General features: G+C 40.3%; 3 protein-coding genes across 3 annotated transcripts; 2 read left to right on the top strand and 1 right to left on the bottom strand.

Moving 5' to 3' along the window:
- The first annotated feature begins 4,551 nt into the window (after positions 1–4,551).
- Positions 4,552–6,143, top strand: LOC112849582 (olfactory receptor 1L8-like). The gene has a single exon (XM_025913253.2). The coding sequence runs from the start codon at positions 4,887–4,889 to the stop codon at positions 5,829–5,831; it is 945 nt and encodes a 314-aa protein (XP_025769038.2). The 5' UTR covers positions 4,552–4,886; the 3' UTR covers positions 5,832–6,143.
- Positions 6,144–12,353: 6,210 nt separating this feature from the next.
- LOC112849574 (olfactory receptor 1J4-like) lies at positions 12,354–13,526 on the bottom strand. The gene has a single exon (XM_025913239.2). It carries the CDS (start codon positions 13,453–13,455, stop codon positions 12,445–12,447), a length of 1,011 nt encoding a protein of 336 aa, XP_025769024.2. The 5' UTR covers positions 13,456–13,526; the 3' UTR covers positions 12,354–12,444.
- Positions 13,527–23,716: 10,190 nt separating this feature from the next.
- LOC112850696 (olfactory receptor 1L8-like) lies at positions 23,717–24,668 on the top strand. The gene has a single exon (XM_086683937.1). It carries the CDS (start codon positions 23,733–23,735, stop codon positions 24,666–24,668), a length of 936 nt encoding a protein of 311 aa, XP_086540063.1. The 5' UTR covers positions 23,717–23,732.
- Positions 24,669–27,853: the final 3,185 nt, after the last annotated feature.

The following is a 27,853-nucleotide window of genomic DNA, read 5'->3' as shown; positions in this document are numbered from 1 at the left end:
ATTTATAAATCAGTTCTATCAGTTTTCTGGTGGAATCTTTTGGGCTTTCCATATAGAGTATCATGTCATCTGCGAAGAGTGAAAGTTTGACCATCTCCTGGATGATTTGGATGCCTTTTATTTCTTTGTGTTGTCTGATTGCAGAGGCTAGGACTTCCAATACTATGTTGAATAACAGTGGTGAAAGTGGACATCCCTGTCTTGTTCCTGGCCCTAGGGGGAAAGCTCTCAGTTTATCCTGTGTTTTACACTTTAAAGTTATGTTCTGTGTCAATTATATCTCAATAAAGCTAGAAAAAAGGAAGGAAGGAAGGAAAGAAGGAAGGAAGTGAAGGAGGAAAGAAGGAAAGAAAGAGCTAAGTGAATGAATAGAAAGAAAGCCACATGAATAGGCAGGACTCTAACCCAAGGCTTTTTGTCTATGTATTATTTACTCTTAATATGTTGATTCAAATTTAAATATTAAACTAAAGGCTAAAGAAAAAGACACACATATATCGTGTGAGACAGTAGTTTATGCTGAAGGCTGCAGCAGAATGTGTTTCATTCCTTACACTTTGTTATGGATTATGTTCACCATGATACACAATATTCTCTATATAAAACCCACAGGGAAATTTTCTCTCTGATTTCAGTGCCAATAATAGTTGTTATCCTCACTTTTCAGATGAAGAAACTCAGGCTTATAAGCAACTAGTTTAGTGGCAAGGCCAACATTCTATTACATGTCTTCTTTCCTCAACACTAATCCTCAAAAACTTCCCTGAGTCTAAACACTAAAAACACATACACTATTTTCCCAAAGTCCCTTTGCTAAATATGACAACAACCATTGCATACCCTGTGCTTTAAACACACATAAACCTACATTAACCTAATCCCACACAGGAAAAAGAAACCAGATCCACATGCCTGCCAAGATACTGGAACACACATACACACCACTGATCTACCCCCACTGAATCCCCTAGAAACTCCCACCTCCCTGTTCTAGAATATACCGCAGTCCACACCTGCATCCCCAAACATAAAAATATTCACCCACATAAATATTTGTCCATTTCTGATAACCCAGAGTTGGGGAAACTAAGGCACACCCTTGAGATGTTGCAGTGAGATTAAGTGGCTCTGGGATGAGCCCCACATCAAAACAGAAAGCCTCCAGGCTCCCCTATCCCCTCGAGTCAGCAATGCTGGGTGTTATTTCCAGTCTGCTTCCTCTGCTTACAGCAAGCACAGGATCAGCTCCCTTGAGAGGTCATCACACAACAACTCCTTCAGCCCAACAAGGGCCCCCGAGGCCAGCAGAGCAGAGCTCAGACTCAGGAGATAGTCTGGCTTCCACCATCAAGACGGTCCTTGCCCCTTGAGTCAAGACGTCTCTGCCTTCTGAGATGGGGAGCTAGGAGAGCAGCAGCATGCTGGGGCCAGACTTGAGGGATTGGAGGCCAGTGTGGGGAAACGTGCTATCCCTTCCAAGTAGCACATCAACTCCCCCGCCTTTCCTGTTCCTCTCCTTGTTAATCAGCCCAGAGTGTCATGGGAGAAACATGAGGGGGCTGTGCTTGGCTGAGAAGCAGACTTGCAGCTGAGTAGCAGATGTGGTGCAGACCAGTTTCTGGAGAAAGTGGGAAGGCGAGAACAGCATTTGGATCTGGAGGTGAGCTTCGGTAAGCTGGCCACCCTCTTGGCCAGCTTCCCTCCAACCTCTGGCACTTACTCTTTCCTCCCTGAGAATTTCAAATATTTTGTGGATTAAGCAGTCATAGTGTCCGACTAAAACCTCCACCTGGCTTTTGGTTTTCAGTCCATCCAGTTTGACCTCTAGACTATCTACACTGTGTGCTTTGCTAGAAGTAAAACACAGGAAAGGAAGGAAGGAAGGAAGGAAGGAAGGAAGGAAGGAAGGAAGGAAGGAAGGAAGGAAGGAAGGAAGGAAAGAAGGAAGGAAGGAAGGAAGGAAGGAAGGAAGGAAGGAAGGAAGGAAGGAAGGAAGGGGGATGGAGGGAAGGAAGAAGGAGGGAGGGAAGGAGGGAAGGAGGGAAGCAGAGAGGGAAAAGTGAAGAAGAAAACAAAACAAAACAAAACAAAACTATTATATTCCCAGCCTCAGCCATTCACCTTGTATTTTGAGAAATGTTCTTCTTGATTCTCAGGTTCAAAACCTTTCTTCTTTCTAGTTATCATAGTAGGTGATCCTCACATCTATGACCTGGATCACCCAACATCATTAATTAAACCAAATCTCCACTAATTTCTTATTTCCACAAGCAGCCTTTTCACAAATGGCTCATTTTTTAATATTGGCCTGTGTTTGACAAACTGTCTTGCAAACATGGTGTCTCATTTGCTATTCCTAAACATCAGGAATCAGCTGGTAAGCAGGTGACCAAGGACAAATCAAACCCCCATCTTTTGTCTTAACTCCAGGACACTGTCCAGCACCAACCACAACTCTCCATGCCAGACATGCCCCAGACATGCATGGCCAATTTTCTCCACCTGATGTTGGCCAATTAATCATAGATGTTCAATATTTCAAATCCACCATCTGTGTAACACAGCAAGATCAGTCACCTCTTTAGCCACTACAAGGATAGATTCTGAACATGGGAGAAGGAAGATTGTTAGTTAAGAGGGAAAGAAAGGGAGGTCATTTAGGAAATGACACAGTGAGGAAAACAGTGCCTGTGCGTGATTGTGACAGACAGTATATACACCAAAACACGAGGAGGTGTAGCCTGAGGGTTAAGAGCATGAGCTTCAGAGTGATTCAGCTTGGAGTTCAAATCCTGATTGCTACTCACTTACTTAGTGACCTTGAGCAAACCACTTCACTCTAAGCCTCAGGCTTCTGATAACAACACATACGTTGTGATCCCTCATCATGGGAATTTGTGAGGTGCTTAGCACAAGCTTGACACGTAGTACATTTTCAGTAATATTGGTTATTGTTTTAACTTTAACTACTGGTTCACTCAGATCATTCAATGCCTAAACAAATCATCCTTCCATAAGATCTTACAAAATCATGAGGTTAGTCTGACAACTTGGCAGTGAGGGATATGATACTTCAAGCATGTGAGTTAATTGATTTTGAGGACAACCAGTCATAGCAGATAAGGGAAAGCAACAATGGGATTGATGATGATCAAGAGTTTCTGCTGAGTGTTCACAATATGCTTGTCTCTCTCCTGAGTGTAGACACATTTCTCACTAAATCCTCATGAGCATGCATGTATTTGTGTCCAATATCATACATGGTGAATCTGAGGTGTAAAGATGTTTAGTTATTTATGATAAAGTTGTAAGCACATTTAAGACTTACTGTCTTAGAGAGTTTTGGGTATGCAGTGCAGTGCTATTACCTATAATTACCCTGATGTACAGGACATCATTTAGTTGTTAATGTAAATACAACATTTAATTGTTAAATGAATTCATATATTAATATATAATAAAATGTTTAATGCATGAAAATTCCAATGGATGGGATTATTCAAAAAGTATGAAAGAATATACTGTTTCCAAGGAAATTATTTTAGGGGTGCCTGGATAGCTCGGTTGGAAGAACATGTGACTCTTGATCTCAGGCTTATGAGTTTGAGGCCCACGTGAGGTGTAGAGATTACTTAAATAAAACTTAAGAAAAAGAAATTATTCTAAAAATTTTGGTGATATATAAGTATGGTGACTATAGAGATTTTTATGGTAACAAGGAATATATAAGTAACCAATATCTCAAAATTTTTAAAAATCCCTATGTGATATGTCCATTAAGAAGGTATGGGTAAATATAAGACTCTAAAAAATTGTTTGAAAACACTTTATTTATACAAGATCTCCCATTGCAGAGAGGTTTGTAGTAGCAATAAGTGGAGATCACTTTTTTGTCCATCACCAAAGTGATATTCTCCATAACTCGATATGTCTGGAGAAAAAGCATAGGTAGGTAGGTAGGTAGGTAGATAGATAGATAGATAGATAGATAGATAGATATCTCAACAGTTAATATATGAAAATTAACATATTTCTCATAGATAGTTTTGCATACACATAGGAAAGGTGAATTATAAAGATTCAACAAAAAATTGTTGAATACCCAACGATTCAATAATCCTGTAGAAATGGATTCTCATCCTGTAGAAATAAGATTCAGAACATAGAGTTAAAGAAAGGAAAAACAATTTACAAAAAAAGGGGAGACTTACACTGGTGATGATAACATACCATGAACTAAGGAGGATGAACTCTTCATCCTATGTCCAGAGGAGGAAAAGCCCACTTTGTTGAAACACGTTCAACATTCCCATTAGATTTTCCCTGTTGGTTATTTTGGCAAACCCTTATTTTTTTCCAAATCAATGCAAATATGAACTTTACAATGCCACCACTGGGTTTCCTTTGATAGGAAATGAGTGTCCTGTGACCTCCCGTACCAAAAATACCTCCACTCCATTCCCCATTCGTCTTCATCCCTTATATACTACTTTATGTTGTTTGTTGATGATCTGTCTCCCCAACTAAACACGAGCTACACAATGGCAAGAATTTGCCTGTTTTTATCACTACGTCCCCAACAAGAGAACAGGCTTTGCACAGAATAAGAACTAATGAACTGCAATCAACAAGGTCCATCTCTGATGGTTTCTAAAGGTAAATTCTTCTTCTGTCCCTCCAGCCTTCAGTATAAGGCCCTTGTGATGCCCATGGATTTGGGAAGGGAGAAATACATCAAGGACCATGACACTTACAAGCTGTCTCTACAGAACAACTAATTGCAACAAAACAGAAAAAACAAGACTTGCTGGGTTCTGAGGATTTGGATTCTGGACTTGCAGTATGGTAAATAATAAGCCATCTTGTATATAAGTAGACCCAAATCAATGGAAAGAGTCAACCAAACCAGCAGTGTTTCCGAGTTTATCCTCCTTGGACTCTCCTCCCGGCCTGGGGACCAGAAACCACTCTTTATCCTCTTCCTCACCATGTACCTGGTCACCATAACAGGGAACCTGCTCATCATCCTCGCCATCCACTCTGACCCCCAGCTCCAGACCCCCATGTATTTCTTCCTGAGTTTCCTGTCCTTCACTGATATTTGCTTTACAACAACCATTGTCCCCAGGATGCTAGTGAGCTTCCTGTCAGAGAAGACCATCTCCTATGCTGGGTGTCTGACACAGATGTATTTCATTTATGCTCTGGGCAACACTGACAGCTGCCTCCTGGCGGTCATGGCCCTTGACCGCTATGTGGCCATCTGTGACCCCTTCCACTATGTCACCACCATGAACCACCACCGCTGTGTCCTGCTGGTGGCCTTTTCCTGCTCACTTCCTCACCTCCACTCACTCCTACACACACTGCTACTGAATCGTCTCACCTTCTGTGACAACAATGTTATCCATCACTTCCTCTGTGACCTCAGTCCCCTGATGAAATTGTCCTGCTCCTCCACATTTCTCAATGAAATTGTGATAATGTCAGAATGTTCAGTTGTTTTGGTGACCCCCTTTGTGTGCATCACCTTCTCTTATATCCGAATCCTCATCACAGTTCTCAAGATCCCCTCAGCTGCTGGGAAATGCAAAGCCTTCTCCACCTGTGGCTCTCACCTCACTGTGGTAACCCTCTTTTATGGAAGCATCTTCTACGTCTATTTACAGCCCCTGTCCACCTACACTGCCAGGGACCACATAGCAACACTTGTCTACACAGTTCTTACCTCCATGCTGAACCCTTTTATCTATAGCCTGAGAAACAAAGACCTGAAACAGGGCCTGAGGAAGCTGATGGGCAGGAGGAAATCCCAGGCAGCACCCTCTTGACAAACCCACAAGTGGAATCTGCTTCACTTGAATCTAATATCTGCTAGATCTTGGTGAACAACTGAACTGTTGGAGATGAGCTTTTGTAACCCATGTGAGACAAGGCTGTTGTGGATGCTCACATGCATTGATGGCAGCCCACCAATTGTCCCCTTCTCTGCTAAAATCATGATATTCTTCCTCACCATTCCTCCATTTCCCCATGGAGACTCATCACCTCATCCTCCAAATACTGCTTGAAACTAATTCTCTTCCCACAAATATTTCCTGAACAAATTGCTCTCCTTTTATTGAGACTTACCCTCCAAAACCCTTCACATGGCAGCCTATTGCTGGAAATGATTACTGAATTTGTAGCTTTTGAATGTCTTTGCAGACATTTCATGTGGGAAAGAATGGAGGCAGAGAAGGAAGGGAAGGAGGAGAATTACATTTTAGCAACTTTTCTCATTGTGAGGATTTTTATAATTCCCCATTTTTCTCTGTCAAAAAACGTTTCCTTCCTTAAAAATTTTTACCCTTACTCCTCTCTTGAATTTTTTTAAATCTTTATTTATTTTCAAGAGAGAGACAGAGTGTGAGCAGGGGAGGAGCAGAGAGAGAGGAAGACACAGAATCTGAAGCAGACTCCAGGCCCTGAGCTGTCAGCACAGAGCCTGAAGTGGGGCTTGAACTCATGAACCATGAGATCATGACGTGAGCCAAAGTCAGACACTCAGCCGACTGAACACCCAGGTGCCCCACTTTTACTCCTCTCTTAAATTTATATCCTTATTAAATTGTTGTGCTTTTGTTCTGTTTAGTTTCCTGGGTTGTTTTTTTGTTTTTTTACCATACAATTTAAAAAATGGGAATGGCCAGAAAGAACAAGAACCAAGAGCAATTACTTGAAAGTTATCCATCCACAGCGGGGAGATTGGGACATTTCTTATTCCCATTTATCTTCGAAGGTATATGTTTAAAAATATGGGACTGAATGCTTCATTCTAGAAATTCCCACTCTGAGGAGTCTAATCTATGGAAATATTGTCATAAATATATATTGGATATTGAGATTTTTTCAGTCACTCCCAGATTATAATAGATAAAAATTCAGAACAACCTAAAATCCTACCAATAAAGAAAAGAGAAATTAATTATGGTTAATCACATAGAATGTAAGAATATGCAGCAGGTTGAAAGAATAAAATGGATGTCTATTACTTCTTTGAAAAGCCATTAGGTAGGAAAATCAAGATGTTGCACAAGTAAAAAAGTATGAATTCATTTTTTTTAATTGTACAAATCTGTGTATGTGTATAGTCACTAGAGTAAGAATGAAAGGTCAGTGGGGAAGAGAGAGGGAGAGAATTTCCAATTAACACATGGTTGTAACATCTGAATTTCTTTAAATTAATATATATAGCTCATATAAATCTATTAATATATTAGATTACCAAATAAATAAATAATAAAACACCGTAACAAATAGAGAACCCAAAATAAATCCTTATTTATATAATCAATTGATTTTTGCCCAAGTGCAAATGCAATGTAATGGAGAAAGAAGCAGCCATTTGATAAATTATGCTGGAACAACTAGATATGCCATAAGAAATAATTAGTCTTGACCCCTTACTCACACCATACATAATAGGCTCATAGACCAATAGGCTCATAGACCTAAATGAGAGGGATAAAACTAAAATTTACCAAAGAAAACAGAATACAAACACTCACACACACACACACACACACACACACACACACACACACACCCATATGTACATATATATAAATGTATGTATGTATTTGTGACCTTCAGATGAGTGAATATTTCTTTTTTTTTCTTTTTTTTTTCTTTTATTTAAATCCAAGTTAGTTAACATATAGTGTAATAGATTTCAGGAGTAGAATTCAGTGATTCATCACATATATAACACCCAGTGCTCATCCCAGCAAGTGCCCCCTTTAATGCCCATCCACCATTTAGCCCATCAACCCCACGCAACACCCCCCCAGCAACTCTCAGTGTGTTCTCTGTATTTAAGAGTTTCATATGTTTTACCTCCCCCTCTATTTTCATCTTATTTTTCCCTCCCTTTCCCTATGTTCATTTGTTTTGTTTCTTAAATTCCACATGAGTGAAATCATATATTTATTGTTCTTTGAATTATTTCATTTAGCATAATGTATTCTAGTTCCATCCACATTGTTGCAAATGACAAGATTTCATTCTTTTTCATTGCTGAATAATATTCCATTATATATATATATACATATTCCATTATATATAGAATATATATTATAGTATATATGTATATATATATATATGGAATATATATATGGAATATATATATACATATATACTATAATATATATATAATATTCCATTTTACACACACACACATATACACACACACACCACATCTTCTTTATCCATTTATCAGGCAATGGACATTTGGGCTCTTTCCATACTTTGGCTATTATTGGTAGTGCTGCTGTAAACATTGGGGTGCATGTACCCCCCCCTTCAAATCAGCATTTTTGTATCCTTTCAATAAATACCTAGTAGTGCAATTGCTGGGTTGTAGGTTAGCTCTATTTTTAATTTTTTGAGGAACTTCCATACTGTTTTCCAGAGTGGCTACACCAGTTCGCATTTCCACCAGCAGTGCAAAACGGTTCCCCTTTCTCCTCATCCTTGCCAACATCTGTTGTTCCTGAGTTGTTAATTTTAGCCACTCTGACTGGTGTGAGGTGCTATCTCATTGTGGGTTTGATTTGTATTTCCCTGATGATAGTGATGGTGACATCTTTTCATGTGTCTGTTAGCCATCTGGATGTCTTCTTTGTAAAATTGTCTATTCATGTTTTCTGCCCATTTCTTCACTGGATTATTTGTTTTTTGGGGTGTTGAGTTTGGTAAGTTCCTTATAGATTTTGAATATTAGCCCTTTATTCAATGTATCATATGCAGATATCTTCTCCCATTCCATTTGTTGCCTCTTAGTTTTATTGATTGTTTCCTTCTTTGTGCGAAAGCTTTTTATCTTGATGAGGTCCCAATAGTTCATTTTTGCTTTTATTTCCCTTGCCTCCGCAGATATGTCAAGTAAGAAGTTGCTGCAGCCTAAGTCAAAAAGGTTACTATCTGTTTTCTCCTGTAGGATTTTGATAGTTTTCCTTCTCACATTTAGATCTTCCCTCCATTTTGAATTTATTTTTGTGTATAAGATACCTAGGACTAAACCTAACCAAAGAGGTAAAAGATCTGTATGCTGAAAACTATAGAATACTTATGAAAGAAACTGAGGAAGACACAAAGAAATGGAAAAACATTCCATGCTCTGGGGAGCCTCGGTGGTTCAGTTGGTTACGCGTCCAACTTCAGCTCAGGTCATGATTTCATGGTCTGTGAGTTTGACCCCTGTGTCGGGCTCTATGTTGACAGCCCAGAGCCTGGAGCCTGCTTCAGATTCTGTGTCTCGCTCTCTCTCTGCCCCTCCCCTGCTCATGCTCTATCTCTCAAAAATAAAGATTAAAACATTTTTAAAAAAACATTCCATGCTTATGGATTGGGAGAAAAAATATTGTTAAAATGTTGATAATACCCAAAGCAATCTACACATTCAATGCAACCCTTTTCAAAATAACACCAGCATTCTTCATAGAACTAGAACAAACAATCCTAAAATTTGTATGGAACCAGAAAAGACCCTGAATAGCCAAAGTAATGTTGAAAAAGAAAACCAAAGCTGGAGGCATCGCAATCCCAGACTTTAAGCTGTATTACAAAGCTGTAATCATGAAGACAGTATGGTATTGGCACAAAACCAGACACATAGATCAATGGAATAGAATAGAGAACCCAGAATTGGACCCACAAATATATGACCAACTAATCCTCGACAAAGCAGGAAAGAATATCCAATGGAAAAAGACAGTATCTTCAGCAAATGGTGCTGGGAGAACTGGACAGCAACATTCAGAAGAATGAAACTGGACCACCTTCCTTCTGCTCTTCTACATGCTCACTCCTTTTCAGTGACCAGTCTCCTTTCTGTTCCTGAAACATAGCTGACATTGTCACATTTCAGAGCATTGCAGCTGCTGTACCTGCTCCCTGACATGCTTTTCCTGCAAATATCCCTGTAGCTCCGTTCTCTGATGCCTTCAATTCCTTGCTCCAATAGCACCTTCTTGGTGAGACCAATCTTCATCACACTATTTAAAATAGTAGCCTAGGCCCTGGATTCCTGATTTCTTCACAGTGTTGCATTTTGTGGCACTTAAAACCATGAAGTTTACTTACATATTATGTTTATTTTCATTGTCATCCTCTACTAGAATATAGCTCTACAAAAGGAAAATATTTCTGCCTGATTTGTTCTCTTCTAGAAATTTCCATAAGCCCAGGAAACACGTCCTAAATACCTGTCAAAAAAATCAATTATTTTTATATACATTTATAGTTTTCTTTTCTAGAAATCGGTCATGCTGTTTGTGGAGCAAAAGATAACCCATTTTTATAACCTAGAATTAAGAAGGCATAAGTAAATAAGCTGTCCCCACAAAGAAACTTCCAGTTAAAAAAAAATACATTCTACATTGGTTTAGAGAATTTGGGAATGAGATTTAATGCACTGTGCCTCTCTGCTGAGTTTTTGGCACAGGCAAAAACTAACTTAAGGATACTAAAGCCAACATATTTGCAAATGTTTCACTTTTAGACACAATATGTAACTAGCAAATACATTACAAATGCAGTCTCACTTCTTTACTTTAAACACTTAGAGCAATACTTACTTTTTATAACTATAGACATGATAGACAAAAGGACAAAACACTAAATTGTTTATTGTTGTCTCATTTACATAAATTTATACACACTATGAATTATCATTAAATTTCATACTAGTCATTTTTTATACAAACAATAGCATTTATTTACCATTTTTAGTTTTAATTACAGTATAGTTAACATACAATGTTATCTTAGTTTCAGGTGTTCAATATAGTGATTCAATAATTCTATTCATTATTCAGTGTCATATTAACTATTTTTATGCTTTTTGTTTATCAAAAACATATTGCACAAACCTTAATACTAACTCAGCTATAATGGCCCAGATATTACTTTTGTTCTATAAACAAGTAGCATATCACATTTAAGAAGTCCTCTTTTAAAAACTTTTTATAGTTTATTAATTTTTTTTAATTAAAAAAAATTTTTTTAACGTTTATTTATTTTTGAGACAGAGGGAGACAGAGCATGAATGGGGGAGGGGCAGAGAGAGAGAGAGACACAGAATCGGAAGCAGGCTCCAGGCTCTGAGCCATCAGCCCAGAGCCAGATACAGGGCCCAAATCACGGACCGCGAGATCGTGACCTGAGCTGAAGTCGGACGCTTAACCGACTGAGCCACCCAGGTGCCCCAATAGTTTTTTTAATTTTTTGAGAAAGAGAGTGCAGAGAGGGGTAGGGAGCAAGGGAGAGAGAGAGAGAATCCCAAGGAGGCTCCACACTGTCAGCGAAGAGCCCAATGTGGGACTCAAACTCACGAACCATGAGATTGTAACCTGAGCTGAAATCAAGAGTCAGACACTTAACTGACTGAGCCACCTAGGCGCCCCTCACATTTGAGAATTCTTATCTCTTTAACTTGGCATCAGTAAGTGAAGGGGTCAGAAGGTATAACTTATACAAAATGCAACATAATTTAGACCGCAAATCTTAGTCTAAGCTTGTTTCTCTTCTTCAAGAAGAAACAGAATGTGTAACCTTCCTTCAGAAAAAGAAGTTCATGTGTTTTGATATCACAGCAATTCATTTATATCTCTTCAGATAGATAAGGCCATACCTTAAAATGTTGACTTGACAAAAATGAGAGTTGCTGATAATGCCATATACCAATGCTTATGGGAGAATAATGAGGACAAGAAAAGATACCTAAGACTAAGGCAATAGGTTATGGAGATCATAACCTGAAAAATAGGCAGGGAATACAATCCAAGTGGGGATCAAAAAGGGGGGAGAGACCATTGAAATCAAGGAAAACAAGGAAACAAAGGCAGTCAATGTATCAGTTAGCTTTTGCTGCATAACAAACCATCCCCAAATTTAGTGGCTTAACAACAACCACTTGTTTATATGACAATTCCCTGCACTTGCAATTTGAGCAGGGAATGTGCTAGCTGGATAGGGCTTCTCATCTGGGTTTGGTTCAACTGATCACAACAAGGGCTCACTCATGCTTCTGCTGTCACCTACCAGGTCACCAGGGAGCTGGTTGATTGTTAGCTGGAGCATGTTGGTTCTCCCTCACATGGCACCCATATTCACACACCCTAGCTTGGACTATTTCACATGGTGGTCTCAAGGTTCCAAGAGGAGAATGAACAGAGTCTACATAGGCTTGGAAATCTCACACCACTTTCACTGAATCTATTAGTCAAAGTCAGTCAGAAGTCCTGTCCCGATTCAGTGGGTAAGGAAACAAACCACATTTATAAGAGGGGCAGTGAAGTAATTTGGCCATTTTTGCTATCTACAACAGTCACCTACACAATTTTTCAAGTAGGTGTCTCTGGAAACATCACTAGGACAATTAAGAATATGAGTGAGTAACTGTTACTTAGAAAAAATAATTTTCCTCCTATAAAGTATCCCCAGAGCCAGTTTCATGTCCCTGTTCCTCAGGCTATAGATAAAGGGGTTTAACATGGGTGTCACCACTGTATATATAACTGAAGCAATTATATCTTTGACTTTGGAATTGTTTGATGAAGGAATGAAGTAAATCATTGCAAGAGTCCCATAGTACAAAAACACCACAAGGAGGTGGGAGCCACAGGTGGACAAGCCTTTGCAGATCCTCTTGATGGAGGGAACCCCTAGGATGGTGGCCCCAATGTGAATATAAGAGCCCAAAATAGCACACAATGGCAGGAAGGCAAAGACTCCCCCCTCGGTGAAGATAACTAGCTCATTGAGGGAGGTGTCTGAGCAGATCAACTTCAAAAGGGCAGTGAGATCACAAAAGAAATGAGGGATGGTATTGTCAGCACAGAAGGACAGGCGGGACAGAAGGAGAGTATGCAATAGGGCATGGGCACACGAGAAGAACCAGGATCCAGCCACCAGTAAGATACACAGCTCCTCCCTCATGACAGTGGTGTAGTGGAGTGGTTGACAGATGGCCACATACCTGTCATATGCCATCACTGCAAGAAGGAAATTGTCAAGACAGACAAAAAATATGAAAAAATACATCTGGGAAATGCATGCCACATAGGGGATGGATAAGTGCTGAGTCTGCATGTTCATCAGCATCTTTGGGACGGTGACAGATGAGAAAGAGATATCAGAGAAGGCCAAGTGGCTGAGGAAGAAGTACATGGGCGTGTGGAGGCGAGAGTCCAGCCTGATGAGCAGGATGATGAGCAGGTTCCCCAGCACCGTGGTCAGGTACATGCCCAGGAACAGGGTGAAGAACATGCCCTGCTGCTCTGGCCGTATGGGGAGCCCCAGGAGGAGGAACTCGGACATGCTGCTCTGGTTCTCAGGCCTCATGTTGTTCTTATCTCTGCTGGGGATGGAAGGAGTAGGAAGTGTCAGGGACTGAGATATGGTGGTTATCATCACTATGTGTACATTACAGCCACATGCTGTTTCTCCTGGAAACTGTATCAAAATTCAGACACACCACACATTTTGCTGTCTGAGTCTTCCATCTGCCCCATTGTGGTCACAGAGTACATCGGATTTCCAACAGCAAACAAGATTTCCTTCAAAGGAGGCCAGCATAAATTTCTTTACTTACTTGACCATGTTCCAGATACTTTCTTGGCACTGAGATTAAAACAGAAAATATAATATGCAATCCTCTTCCTCCCTAGAGCTCACAATTATTGAGCCCAATATAGAGTACTGATCCAGGAGCTAGGGCCCTGTAGCTAAAAATCTTGAATTGGACTCCAACCTCAATAATTTACTCCCTGAATGACCCTGGGGACTTTCTCTTTGTCACCATAATCAGAGATCCTACTCTTCAGCATTCTGCTGTTCCTGCCCTTCGTTCATTTGGCAGAATATTCTAGTCCGTGTTTGGAATTGTTTCAGGGCTTCAAAATTACCCCAGCCACCTGCTTGATTACCTACTTATACTCATACATATGAGGACCCTATATTATCTTATCCAAGCCAGCATGCTTTAAGAATGAAAAGAGGGGCACCTGGCTGGCTCAGTCGGTTGAACATCCAACTCTTGATTTCGGCTCAGGTCAGGATCCCAGGGTCGTGGGATCAAGCCCTACGTTGGGATCTGCACTGAGCATGCAGCCTGCTTAAGATTTCTCTCTCTCTCCCTCTGCCCAGGCACTCTCCCTTTCCCTCTAAAAATAATTTTTACAAAAGTTTGAGGAGAGACGTTATATAATAATTATACCAGAACAATAGGTCTACACCAAGATTTTCCTAGGCAAGCCAGAATGTATGATCACCTACTTACACCACACTTTACAATTTTCAAAGGTCTTTCACATGCACTTAATTACATTAATTAGTAAACATTTATTGAGTGCCTGTAAAGCAGAAATTCCAGCAGTTAATTCTTTCATCTTAGTATAGTGGAAACAGGTGTGAAGTCACATACTCCATGGCATGTAGTGGTTGATAGACTCTGATATAAAGCATAGAGATTCTGATAGTCTTCACAGTAAAGGCCAGGCTCCCTTGCTGGGAATTAAATCAGACTTAGAGGCCACATACAGAAGCCCTACGATGGAACCCAGTGAGACAGCATCATTCTAACGATAGGGATCTGATAGAAGAGTCTCTTCAAAGAACACAGATGAGCTCAGCCATTTCTGAGCTCATCTCAGTCAGTGGGACCAGATGGAGGGCAGTGACTTAAACCTTCTGCTGATCCGTGGCTGCCCAGTGACATTCATTGGATAAAACTTCTCTTTGGAATTCAAGCATTTTGGGGGTGAAATCCAAAAGTTTTGTGTCAAGTAGAATCTTCACCTTCAATGGTTGGACCAGGAAGAATAGAACCCTGATGCAAGCCAACCCTGTGTGAAAGAAACGGCTGGATACTGCCTCACGAAAAGGAAGGGAAGCTGTCTGCTGGAGTTTGAAAGAGACTGTTTGGATGTTTCCCCTGCCTTTGCACAAAATACTCTGAACAGTCAAGAAGTGACTAGCAAGTTTAAAATCTCATGCCTTTAGGGAATAATCATGATGCTAGCACCCATTTAGTGCATGCTTATCACATGCCACATACTGGGTGGAATATTCCTATCACTTTACAGTTCAGCCTTCTTAGCCTCACAGAGGTTGAGCCCACACCAAAATGAAGTGTCAAAATAAGAATTTGAATAAAAATGTGTGTGACACCAGAGCCTAAGCACTTAACCACTACCATGTTCTCAAGAGTAGAAATATGGTTGGGGCACCTGGAGGCTCAGTCGGTTGGGCAGCCGACTTTGGCTCAGGCCATGGTCTCACATCTTGTGTCATGATCTCGCGGTTTGTGGGTTCGGGCCCTGAGTTGGGCTCTGTGCTGACAGCTCAGAGCCTGGAGCCTCCTTCAGATTCTGTGTCTCCCTCTCTGCCCCTCCACCACTCATGCTCTCTCTCTCTCTCCCTCAAAAAAAAAAAATAGGTAAACATTGAAACAAAATTTTTCAAAGAGTAGAAATATGGCATTTTGGAAGGCCAATGAAGAAAAGTGCCCTCAGTGCACTGTGGGGTCTTCAAATCACATGGACAAATGGCTTACAACCTGTCTTGAGAATGACTCTTCTTGGAGCTGGATATCTCTGTCTGAAATAAAAGGAGATAAGACATAAGAGGAGAATGTAGCTATCAGACTGTTTATCCAACACATACACATACACACGCACATCCTTACACAAACACACCCATGCACATACACACACCCATGGACATACACACAAAACTATGCACGCACACACATGTTGCCTTATCATGGTTTTAGTTCTCTCCCTTCTATACCCATTCTTGGTTAAAATAGTCAGAGTGTGAGTGTTTTATACGTAAAAACACACATGTAGTCACACACACATGCACACGATCACAGACCTCAGATCTATGCATTCTCTTCATGACATAAACTCATTCTAGGTAAAACACAATCAGGGTTTGTGTTACTTTTACATGAATTTACACACAACGGATAAATAAAACACTGTTGCACACAACACAATACATAAACATCACAGTCATCCAAACAAAGCACAACCCACACAAAAAAGCACATACTATTTACAGATAGGTACATGTGCAGCAATGCAAATACACCACACATAAACATAAGCATAAACAGCACACGAATACACACACACACACACACACACACACACACACACACACACACTACCAAGAAGAGTTTTCCTTCCATAATCTATTGAAACCCTGTCTACATGAACAGAGTTGGTACATGAGTCAGTTAACCACTAAGTGCACCTGGTTACACAAACAACACAAAAAAATACACATCCAGTGCCAGGTGGTAATTCTCCATCTTCCTCTGACCTGCAACATTCCTTGGTGAGCTCAGACACTTCTGGTCGAGGTTGTTCCTTGGGCCTTCACTTTTTGTTCAGGACACCTGGTATCCAAGGAACAATTTCTCACGACCTAGGGACCTTGTGAAAGTGTCATCCCTGTTTTCCAGCAGCAGAAAAATGGGCAAGAAGATCCTCATGCACAACAAGATTAATACCCCGGGGGAACAGCCCAAGCTTCTGATGAGAGCAGAAGCCTATATAGGCTAATTGCCCAATTTCTGGCCTTTCCCTTGGGAGGTAACCTGTGAAGGAACTAGAGGAGCTGAGTCACAAGTCCCAGGAGAAGTTGTCCTTGATGTTGATGTCATGAAGAGCAGAAGTGACCATGGCCACCTTGGCTTCTGAATAGCTATGGGGGCAGCCTTTCCATACCTTACAGAATGGCCAAAACAGGATAAGACCTGACCCTTGCTGACTCCCAAATTTAAGACCTGGCTTCCATCAGAGCAACCATTCCACTGCCACCTGAGAGCTTGCAGGTCTCCTCACTCCCCTGAGATACTCTGCAGGGCAGGAGCTGAGGCTTGATCAGGAAAGAGTCAAATGGTGAGATTGATCCCAGGGCATTAGACACAGACTGACCTGAGATCAGTACAAACTCTGCCACTGGGTCATCTAAGCAAGGGACTTACGTTCTGCTCCCTCAGACCTATGGCAGGTGGTAACAGTTCCTTGACTGCAAGGTTATTGTCAGCATTAAATGAGATACTGGTGCTAAAGCACTAAACCCAGCCAGTTTCCTAAACACAAGCTGGCCTAAGGGACAAACATCCTAATGAATTTGCCAAATGAAGCATACACTTTAATAACTGTTCAAGTTTGTAACATACCAACCCAAGTCTTCATTTAATTTTAAATTATGCTAGTAGCAGACTGTGGATGGGAAACAGGAACACAAGACTTTATTTTCCATTTTATGCTTTTGATAATGGGTCTACTTTCTTCTGAAAGTCAGAATAATGGTAATATATGCCATCACAGAAATGTATATATGACAGAGAGAGGAAGAGAGATAGAGAATTTAAGAATTGGCCTATGCCATTGTGGGAGCTGACAAGTCCAAAATCCACAGGGCAGACAGATCTGCAGGCTGGAAATTCAGGCTGTCTTGAGGCAGAGTCTCTTCTCCAAGAAATCTCATTTTTTGCTTGGACTCTTAAGACCTTCAGCTGATTAAATAAGAGTAATCTCCTTTACTTAACATTATTCTACTTTACTTATATATATATACTTTATAAAATATTTTATTCATTTATTTAAATTATATTCCTTTACTTAAAGTCAACTGATTGTAGATGTTAATCACATCAACAAAATACCCCCATGGCAACACCTGAATTACTATTTGGTTAAGTAACTGGGTACCATAGCCTAGCCAACTTCACAAAGAAAATTAACCATCACAAGTGGTGAGGTCAGAGTGCCAGTCAAGGAATCCTCACCTGGGAAAAATATGGAGATAGGGTTGCTGTGAGAAAATAGATCAGCAACCAGTAAGGGGTACTGTTCCATCTCTATGAACAAAGAAAATAAAGGATGAATGAGGAGACTGAGTGTACTCAATAAATCATTCTAGTCCCTTGCTCGATTTTTAGACCTGAGCCACTTTTCAGACCCAGAATCCACTGACGGATGGAGAGACCACGTCCCAAGAAGGAAAAGCCATGCAACACCACAGAGAGTGCGCTCATGATGATTCTCCCTGTCCTTCCCCAGAGGTACCTATGGCCATTTACTTGGGCAAATTTATATGGGGGAAAATTCATCATGGTGTCATTGTTAGAGAGGATGCAAATGGGGACAAGGTATTAAATGGAGTGCTGGCCAAATCGGTTATACAGTGGGTCCACTTAATCTGCAGACTCACTGTGTGACTTCAGTAGTCTCCTTAAATATAATTACAAAGAATGCTTGGCAGTTGGCACATCCCCAACATTGAATCCCTGACCTTTGGGGATCCTCTGAAATTGCCCATCACCAAGTCAGGGCAATAAATCAAAAATAATAATCCGAGGGGAATGGCAGAGAAAGCATGCCAGAGAGGATAGCCATCATTTCTCTCCTTCATTCACCATTTGAGTCCCTACAAAAGACAGACCCTGGAAGGTGATAGTGGACTATTGCAAACTCAACCGAGGAGTAGCCTCAATCTCAGCCATCTTCCCAGATGTGGTATATTTGCTACTGAGGACTAGTATGTGGTCTTAGCTACATGGTTGGCAGCCACTGATCTGGTGGATGCATTCTTTTCCACCTCTAATACACAAAAGGATCAGAAACAGCTTGCGTGTACTTTGAATGGAAATGGTATATGGTTTTCCCCAGGGTTCTGCTAACTCTCTTGAATTCTGTCATAATATAGTTGTAAAACATGCAGACAATCTAGATATCCCACAGAACATCACACTGGTCCACTGCATCAATGACACCATGGTAAATGGATCAGACAACCAAGAAGTTACTAGCAAGTTGGAGCCTTAGAAAGACATGTACAGTCTTGAGGGTGAAAGATAATCACTGCAAAAATGCAGGGGACCCATTATACCAGTATCATTTGTAGAAACCCAGTGATCTAAGAGAGGGATCAGAAAGCTATGGCTGCACAGAATATCCCCTATAACCAGCTGACAGGAAGAAAACTCCTGAGCATGGTTCATAAATAGATCAGCTCACTGTGTAATTGCAGGTCAAAAATGAATGATGACTCCACTATAATTCATCAAGGTTTGCCTCGTAAGGTAGCCCTCAGCTTTAAGCTCTTTTTGGGGATAGCCTTGACTGAAAGAAACTGCTTCACACGAGCATTCTTCCATCCAAGGGCAGCCTACACCCAGTGATCAACATGAGGATATAAAGAGCCATCCCCCTCAATGTCCTAGCTCCAGAGTTCCCAGGAGGGTCAGCTGAGACCTTCATGAGGACTGTATCACAACCCAACTTCTCCCTCTGCCCAACTCTGCTTTCTTCCTCTCCCTTCTACAGATGTGGATCCCTAGACCCCTCTCTAATAAATGCCCCACAGGCTAATCTCCATCTGAAAGTCAAGTTCCTGCAGAACCCAAACTGTAACACTCCCTACTCAACCAAACACACACACACACACACACACACACACACACACACACCCACACACACACACACACACACACACATACACTCATCCTCCCCTTTGATTACTCTATACTTGAGGACACTAAAGCATGCCCTGGAGATGTTATGGTAAGTTTGAAAGGCTTGGAAATAACCTCTATCTTCAGAAGGTGGCCTCAGGAGTTTGTTGTTCCCCAAAGGACAGCTCTGCTCAATTCGGTTGCCATTGCGATTTCTGTATTGAGAGAGAGGTCACAGTGCAAACTCTCTTGAGGGGTCCAGTTGGAATGAACCACTGTAGCTTCCTCAGCCCAGCAAGGACCCAAAGGAGTCCAGGAGAGCAGAGGCAAACTCATGAGAAGCCAACAGAGTTTCCCCGACCAGGAGAGTTCCTGCTACAGTGAATCTGGGCATCTCTGCCTTCTGCAGAACAGAGAACAACTGAAGGATGCTGAGAGACAGAGGGTGAGGAATAAGGATGTGAGGGAATATCAGAAAACTTTTTCCCTCTGGAATCTAGAGCAATCTGCCTATCTGCTTTTTCCTCCTTCCTCCCAACCCCTCTTGCTATCTCTGGCTACAAGATCAAAGATCAGCTTTGATGGATAGATAAACTTAACCAATTTGGAAAAGGGGTTCAGGAGGGAGAAAAGATTTTTTAAAACTGGAAAGGGTGAAAAGATAACTGGATATGGACAGTGAATATCAGCATGCTGGCTGCCCACCTGACCGTCCACCTGACATGGGTACTTATTTGAGCCTCCTTTTAGCTCCTTTAGCTCCAAAAATCACATGGACACAGTATATGAGAGTTCAGCCTAACATTTAAGTCTGGCTTTGTATTTTATGATCACCCTATTTGATCCCTATGCCAGTATGTCATTATACCATGATTTGGGGAGGGGGGTGTTATTTATTTATTTATTTATTTATTTATTTATTTATTTATTCATTTTGAGAGAGAGAGAGAGAGAGAATGAGCAGAGGTGAGGCAGAGAGAGAGGGAGAGAGAGAATCCCAAACAGGCTCCATGCTCAGCACAGAGCCCAAAGTGGGGCTCGATCCCAAGACAGTGAGAGTATGACTGAGCTATGATCAAGAGCTGGGACTCAACCATCTGAGCCACCCAGGTGCCGTATACCATGGTTTTTAAGGAATCAGATTCCCAATAAGTAGATATGGGGAGTGTAGTGGAAAAGCTACATACATACACAAAAGTCCCCCTCCCTAACACATCCCACGCTTTGAGAATGATTCCCTCATATTCTCACTTCCAAAGCTTTCTAGTTTGCCACATACTCAGCCCAGATGAGACACAGTGGTACCCAACCTTACTTGATCCCTTTAAATCTTCATCTCACTCTCTCCAGGTATCCCCTTCATAAATAACTTATTTTTGCTGATGCATATTTTACAAACCACTTATATGTTCTATTTCCTCTTTAGAATATCTAAAATCACTCAATGCACAAGTAATAGAGCTCAAGTACACCCCCCACCTGTGCTTCCAAGTCCATTGCACTTTCTACCACACCCTTGACTTAATATACACACAGTACCCCAGCCATCCAAGACCAAATTCCCCATTTTTGTTGCCAATCACACATATGAGAATTTTCAAATTCTGCAATCTGTTTAACACAGAAAAAAAAGATATCCCACCATAACAGCAAAGGTCTGTTTTTAACATGGGGTGAGAAACATTTAAGGAAACAAAATGTGTGGGATGTGTATGTGTTAAAATAGAAAATGATGAAATTGGAAAAAAAAATTGATCCTGTGCATGATTGTTTCAGACATATTTTATAGCTTTATAAAAATATGAGAAGATGAAAAGTGGTTAATACTTAAATCTTGAGATTCAGAGTTAATCCTGAATTTGAAACCTATTTTTGGACATTTACTTGATGTGTGAGTTTAGCAAATTATTTTATCTCTGTATCTGCTTCCTCATTAGAAAAAGGAAATAGGAATAATAATACCTTATGCCAGGGCACCTGGGTGGCTCAGTTGGTTGAGTGTCCAACTCTTAATTTTGGCTCAGGTCACGATCCCTGCATCATGGGATCGAGCCCTGCATCAGGCTCTGCGTTAAACATGGACCCTGCTTGAGATTCTCTCCCCCTCTCCTTCTGCCTCTCCCCTACTTGCATGCTCTATCTTTCTCTCTCAGTCAAATAAAAAAAATAGCTTATGCCTCACACGTTTGCAGTGAGGATTAAACAAAATTCTACCTGTATAAGATAAGTGTTTAATTACTGATTCACTCTCAGATTATTCAAAATATGGACAAATACACCATCTAAGAAAGCTTTGTAAATTCATATTAAGGTTAATCTGACCATAAAAGCATTAACGTGTGGGGACTGGTGTTGTTTTAGTATTCAGATTCATTACTTCTGAGAAAATGTACAAATACCTAGTTAGAGAAAAAGTCATTGGCACCAACAGTGATGGGGAAAAGACAGTGGTATCAAATATTTACTCTGTCCCTGGAATCATTCTAAATGCTTTAAGCACATGTTTTAAATGAAAACATCATAAAAATATTATGGGGAAAAATATTAGTATAGCTATTTACAGATAAGAAAACTGAAATGTAAAGATACTTAATTATTTGCCTGATACTAACCAGCTGCAAAGTGGGCATTTAATTCTTGTATGAACAAATGAATAAACAAATGGTGATTCTTTGAACTGCTATTTAAAAAATGCCTATCCAATGTGTCCATTCTCAATGTCTTGATGAATAATTTAAAACACTTTGTAGGTAGGGGCTCCTGTGTAGCTCAGTCAGTTAAGTGTCCAACTTCACCTCAGGTCATGATCTCGCGGTCCATGAGTTCAAGCCCCACATCGGGCTCTGTGCTGACAGTTCAGAGCCTGAAGCCTCCTTCAGGTTCTGTGCCTCCTTCTCTCTCTACCCCTCCCCTGCTCTCGATTTGTCTCTCTCTCTCTGTAAAAAATAAATAAACATTAAAAAATGTTTTTAAATAAATAAATAAAACACTTTGTATGCATGAGGATATGTGAGTTTATGTTGTTCGTGGTAACAAAGATTTAGAGGACATTTAGGGAAACATAGTAAGTGTGCTGCTTGCATACAATGGAAAGAGTCAGAAGTAAAGGGCCAGAACATTGGTAGATCTCCAAAATTATACATAGATAGAAAAAGAAAGAATGAGGTATATGCCACAGTATTATTGAAGTAATTGTTGAAGTAAGTGGAAGGAAAAATACCTAGACAAAGCAATAATAGATATTTTTTAAGGATATCGATATAACTAAATAAATGGATGCTGGCATAGAAGGACATATGCTTGCTTAATGGTTGGATGTCCAGGATATGGGAACATGATCAGATTTAGGAAACTAGAAGAAAAATAGGTTAAAAAGTAAATTTAAAAATAAGGGTTTGTATGGACTGATAGTGATAGGTTGACATTCACTAAGGAACATGAGCTTCTAAGTAAGTACCGCTAAAGATAAACGAAGCACAACAACAAAACTTTGCTGGCCTAAGTTCATTATTCCTCTGATTTCCCTGTTGAATATTTCATCAACCCCCTTTTTTTGGCAAGTAGTTTCAAAGGTAAAGCTCAGAATGACATAACTGAGCATTTGTTTTGATACAGAGAAAAATAAAACCATCTAATCTAAAATAATCCCACTCTACTTTTGTCAGTCTCTATCCCCTTATGTGGTTTATTTTTCTTCATAGAATGTAGAACTGTATGATGATATTGATAGATGATAGGTGATGATGATGATGATGATGATGATGATTAAGATAGATAGATAGATAGATAGATAGATAGATAGATAGATAGATAGATAGATTCTTTATTAAAATGGAAGATCTAAAAGCCAGGCTGTCTCTGCCTTTTTCACAGTGGTGTCCCTACTCCCAGAAGAGCACTTTACACAAAGTAGGTGCTCAATAGGCAAATATGTTTAAGATTTAATATTAAGCTGAATTAGGAAAGTTATACTCTGTTCCCGAAAGAAAATTCTTGTTCCCAAAGTCCATGCTATCAATACCAGAAGTGTGTGAAATCTGAAAGCTGAGAGGGGAGGGCAGCATCAGGCACCACAAAGTTGACAAGTTGCCGACATGGTAGCTAATCATGACCTTATGGGTGAAAAGTAAGCATAGGAAGAAACATAGTTACTGGCTTGTTATGAAAGCAATTTGTGTGAAATGGTAAGATGTGCTTTGTTTTAGCTGGCTTCATGATCATGGAAAGAGTCAACCAAACCAGCAGTGTTTCTGAGTTCATCCTCCTGGGACTCTCCTCCCAGCCTCAAGACCAGAAGCCACTCTTTATCCTCTTCCTCACCATGTACCTGGTCACCATAACAGGGAACCTGCTCATCATCCTCGCCATCCACTCTGACCCCCAGCTCCAGACCCCCATGTATTTCTTCCTGAGTTTCCTGTCCTTCACTGACATTTGCTTTACAACAACCATTGTCCCTAGGATGCTAGTGAACTTCCTGTCAGAGAAGACCATCTCCTATGCTGAGTGTCTGACACAGATGTATTTTATTTACGTTCTGGCCAACACTGACAGCTTCCTCCTGGTGGTCATGGCCTTTGACCGCTATGTGGCCATCTGTGACCCCTTCCACTATGTCACCACCATGAACCACCACCGCTGTGTCCTGCTGGTGGCCTTATCCTGCTCATTTCCTCACTTCCACTCACTCCTACACACACTGCTACTGAATCGTCTCACCTTCTGTGACAACAATGTTATCCATCACTTCCTCTGTGACATCAACCCTCTGCTGAAATTGTCCTGCTCCTCCACATTTCTCAATGAAATCGTGATAATGTCAGAAGGTTCTGTTGTTTTGGTGACCCCCTTTGTGTGCATCACCTTCTCTTATATCCGAATCCTCATCACAGTTCTCAAGATCCCCTCAGCTGCTGGGAAACGCAAAGCCTTCTCCACCTGTGGCTCTCACCTCACTGTGGTAACCCTCTTTTATGGAAGCATCTTCTACGTCTATTTACAGCCCCTGTCCAACTACACTGTGAGAGATCGTGTGGCAACACTTGTCTACACACTTCTTACCTCCATGCTGAACCCTTTTATCTATAGCCTGAGAAACAAAGACCTGAAACAGGGCCTGAGGAAACTGATGGGCAGGAGGAAGTCCTAGCCAGAACCTCTGGGAGCATGTTCATGAGTGTCTCTTCTCCTTTGGACCCTGTTTCTGCTGCTCAGCAGGGATAATTCATATGTGTCATGGATGTTGGATTGTATCCATTTCTTTGCATATGCAACCATCTTCCATTGAGATCATTATGATTCAATAATTGGCTCAAGGTCTACCAAAATCTTGGCTTCCAGTTTTCACATTTCTACCTCTCTCTACTTCCTCTTCTTCGGGAAACCATATCTTTTTTCATTCCCTTTAAGTACAGTTGAAACCTGTTTCCACATAAATTCCTGGAACTAATTCATAACGGTTCAAGGACTTTGATTCCCTTAGTATCCTTCTTACTTTAATGAACTTCTGTAATCAGTTTTGCTAGCTTTTTGAAAATAATTACAGTAATTTAGGGAGAGAAAGAGAGAGAGATACAGAGATAGATTGAAAATTTCATCAATTGGAAACTTTCACCAAAGCAAAGAATGTGTCTGGCCCATCAGTTTATGCAGGGATTTTGCTCTTCCTTCTTCTCTATCATTGACAGCAGGATATTCCAGAATATTCTGGGCTCTGTAGGAACACAGGCCCATCTCTTAGCCCTGATTAGCTAAATGACTTAGTAGTTCAGCACACAACTGAACCAATGATCAGGCCAGCATGCAGCGGGGAGTTGCCTCTGGGTCTTTACCCTGGTCATCTGTTGTCTGTCCCTCATAGGCACTCACTCCCCTTGAGCCCTCTCTTAGCTTCAACTCCTCTTACAGACCCCTCTATTTCTACCATCATTACCCCTCTGAAATCTGCCTGGTTCTCAAGGAAAGATTTGTTGTATGTACTTAGAATTATCTTCCATATTTTTTGAAGAGAGAGTTAAAACCCGTATGTGAATGTTGAAGGCAGATATATAACTAGGAGATTCCAGAACCAAACATAGAGGCTCTGGGATGTAGAGTCATCCAGTGCTACAGGCAATGACTTGATTCTGTTTTCTTTTCTTTTCATTCTTTATTCTCTATTATTCTTTCAGGGGTTTTAGACTTGCAATATTTTGTATCCTAATATTTTTGCCACTTACTGTTCTATATCATTTCCAAAGATATTACTCAGCAGGTCTCACATGGGGGCCTGTGAACCTGGATTTTAATAAACACCCCATAGAGAAAACTAACTTGGCCTTATGTGAGCAGCTGAATGTTTGAAAATTTCTGATCTTTCATTGTCTCGATGTTTGTATTTCTAAGACTCATGTCCGATGGTAATAGTATATCAAGTTATCAAGCTACATGTACACAGACACTCATTGATTACAGCATTGTTTGTAATAGTGAAAAATTAGAAACAACCTAAATGCCCATCAATAGGAGAATAGACAAATAATGGTTCAATTTTCCCATAGAAAGAAATAATATATAGTAATTATAAATAATAAGGTGTATCTCTACCACTGCCCTGAATAGCCATTATGAGTGAAGTTGCAAAATAAAATGCTTAAGAATGAACCCAATTGGGGGTCCTGGGTGACTCGGTCGGCTAAGCATCTAACTTTGGTTCAGGTCACGATCACACAGTGTGTGAGTTTGAGCCCCGCGTCGAGCTTTGTGCTGACAGCTCAGAGCCTGGAGTCTGTTTCGAATTCTGTGTTTCCCTCTCTCTTTCTGCCCCTCCCCAGCTTGTGCTATCTCTCTCTCTCTCTCTCTCTCTCTCTCAAAAATAAATAAGTTAACGTTTAAAAACAAGAATAAACCCATTTAAAAAAAAAAGAATAAGCCTAATAATAAATAAAATGCTGAATCATAAATCTGTGTTTTAAATGTGTATGTGTGTATGATGAATAAGTGAGATTATATATTCAGTAAGAAAATCTCCCACTGAAAATTGTTAATTCCTGCTTCAGATTCTGTGTCTCCTTCAGTCTCTGCTCCTCCCCTGCTTGTGCTATCTGTCTCTATCAAAAATAAATGAACATTAGAAAAAAAATTTTTTAAAGGGGCACCTGGGTGGCTCAGTAGGTTAAGTGTCTGATTAGCTCAGGTCATGATCTCACGGCTCGTGAGCTAGAGCCCCACATCAGGCTCTGTGCTGACAGCTCAGAGCCTGGAGCCTGCTTCAGATTCTGTGTCTCCTCTCTCTGCTCCTCTTCTCGTTCTCTCTCTCTCTCTCTCTCTTAAAAATAAATAAACATTTAAAAATTTAAAGAAATTTGTTAATTCTAGGACAGGTCATGGAATAGGGAAGCAAGAGATAATGTTTGCTTTTTAGTTTGTATATATCTGTAATATTGGAAGTTGTTAAAATGGCACACATACTTTTGTAGATTAAAATTACTAATCACTAAGGAAAGTGTAACATAATCTATTGCTCTGCTTTTCATAGCATTTACTTTTGTTTAAACAGAAATAATATCATGCCATGGTAGGAAAGGATTGATATAAAGGAGGTCAGATCACCCTCCATTCAATGTCCTAATTCTTATGTTGGAGAAGCCGGTAAAGGGGAACATTCCACGTGTGCAGCAATATCACCTCCACACAACCATAGTTGTCTTTTATTACTATCAACATTCTGGCATTGGAAGAGAAAATTCTGATCACTTTTTCTCCAAGAATGGGCATAGCCATAGATAGGCCTTTGACCATGGTCCTTTGTCCCTTGAATAAGTCTGGGTGAGGTCCAATGATTTGCATTTCTAACAAGTCCCCAGTTAACGCTGATGTGTGGATTTAGAAACAATACTTTGAGAATCACTAGGCTACTAGATATCAAGACCTCCTATAGATCTATGGTAACTAAAACTATATGGATATTTCTGAAAGTCTAGATGAACAAGACAAATGCCATAAATCGAGAGCCCAGAAACATATCCATAGATTAGTGTATACTTGATTTATGAATGAGGCACTGGAGAGCATATTTTCATAAATGGAACTAATACAGTTAGGAATTCACACAGAAAAATGAAATTGGATCCCTATTACACACCATGTGCAAAAACTAAACTTACCTGCGAATTGAATTCTAAACTTAAATATAAAAATTAAAACTATACCTTTACATAAAAGAATTAGGAGAATATCTTTGTCTTCTTGAAGTGGAAAAATATTTCTTAAACAAGATGTAGACAGAAAGCACTAACCATAAAAGAAAGAATAGCAAATTGGACGTGTTAAAGTTAAAAACTAATTTATGTCTGT

Source organism: Puma concolor, chromosome D4, assembly GCF_028749965.1.
Source record: "Puma concolor isolate L17-30 chromosome D4, mPumCon1.1.hap2, whole genome shotgun sequence".
NCBI classification, from domain to species: Eukaryota; Metazoa; Chordata; class Mammalia; order Carnivora; family Felidae; genus Puma; species Puma concolor.
Note: the sequence above shows the minus strand (reverse complement) of the source record. Positions and strands in the feature narration are given on the sequence as shown.

What these genes read in the sequence shown, in the direction of transcription:
- LOC112850696 (XM_086683937.1), top strand. Translation starts at nt 23,733, where the DNA reads ATGATCATGGAAAGAGTCAACCAAACCAGCAGTGTTTCTGAGTTCATC.
- LOC112849582 (XM_025913253.2), top strand. Translation starts at nt 4,887, where the DNA reads ATGGAAAGAGTCAACCAAACCAGCAGTGTTTCCGAGTTTATCCTCCTT.
- LOC112849574 (XM_025913239.2), bottom strand. Translation starts at nt 13,455, where the DNA reads ATGATAACCACCATATCTCAGTCCCTGACACTTCCTACTCCTTCCATC.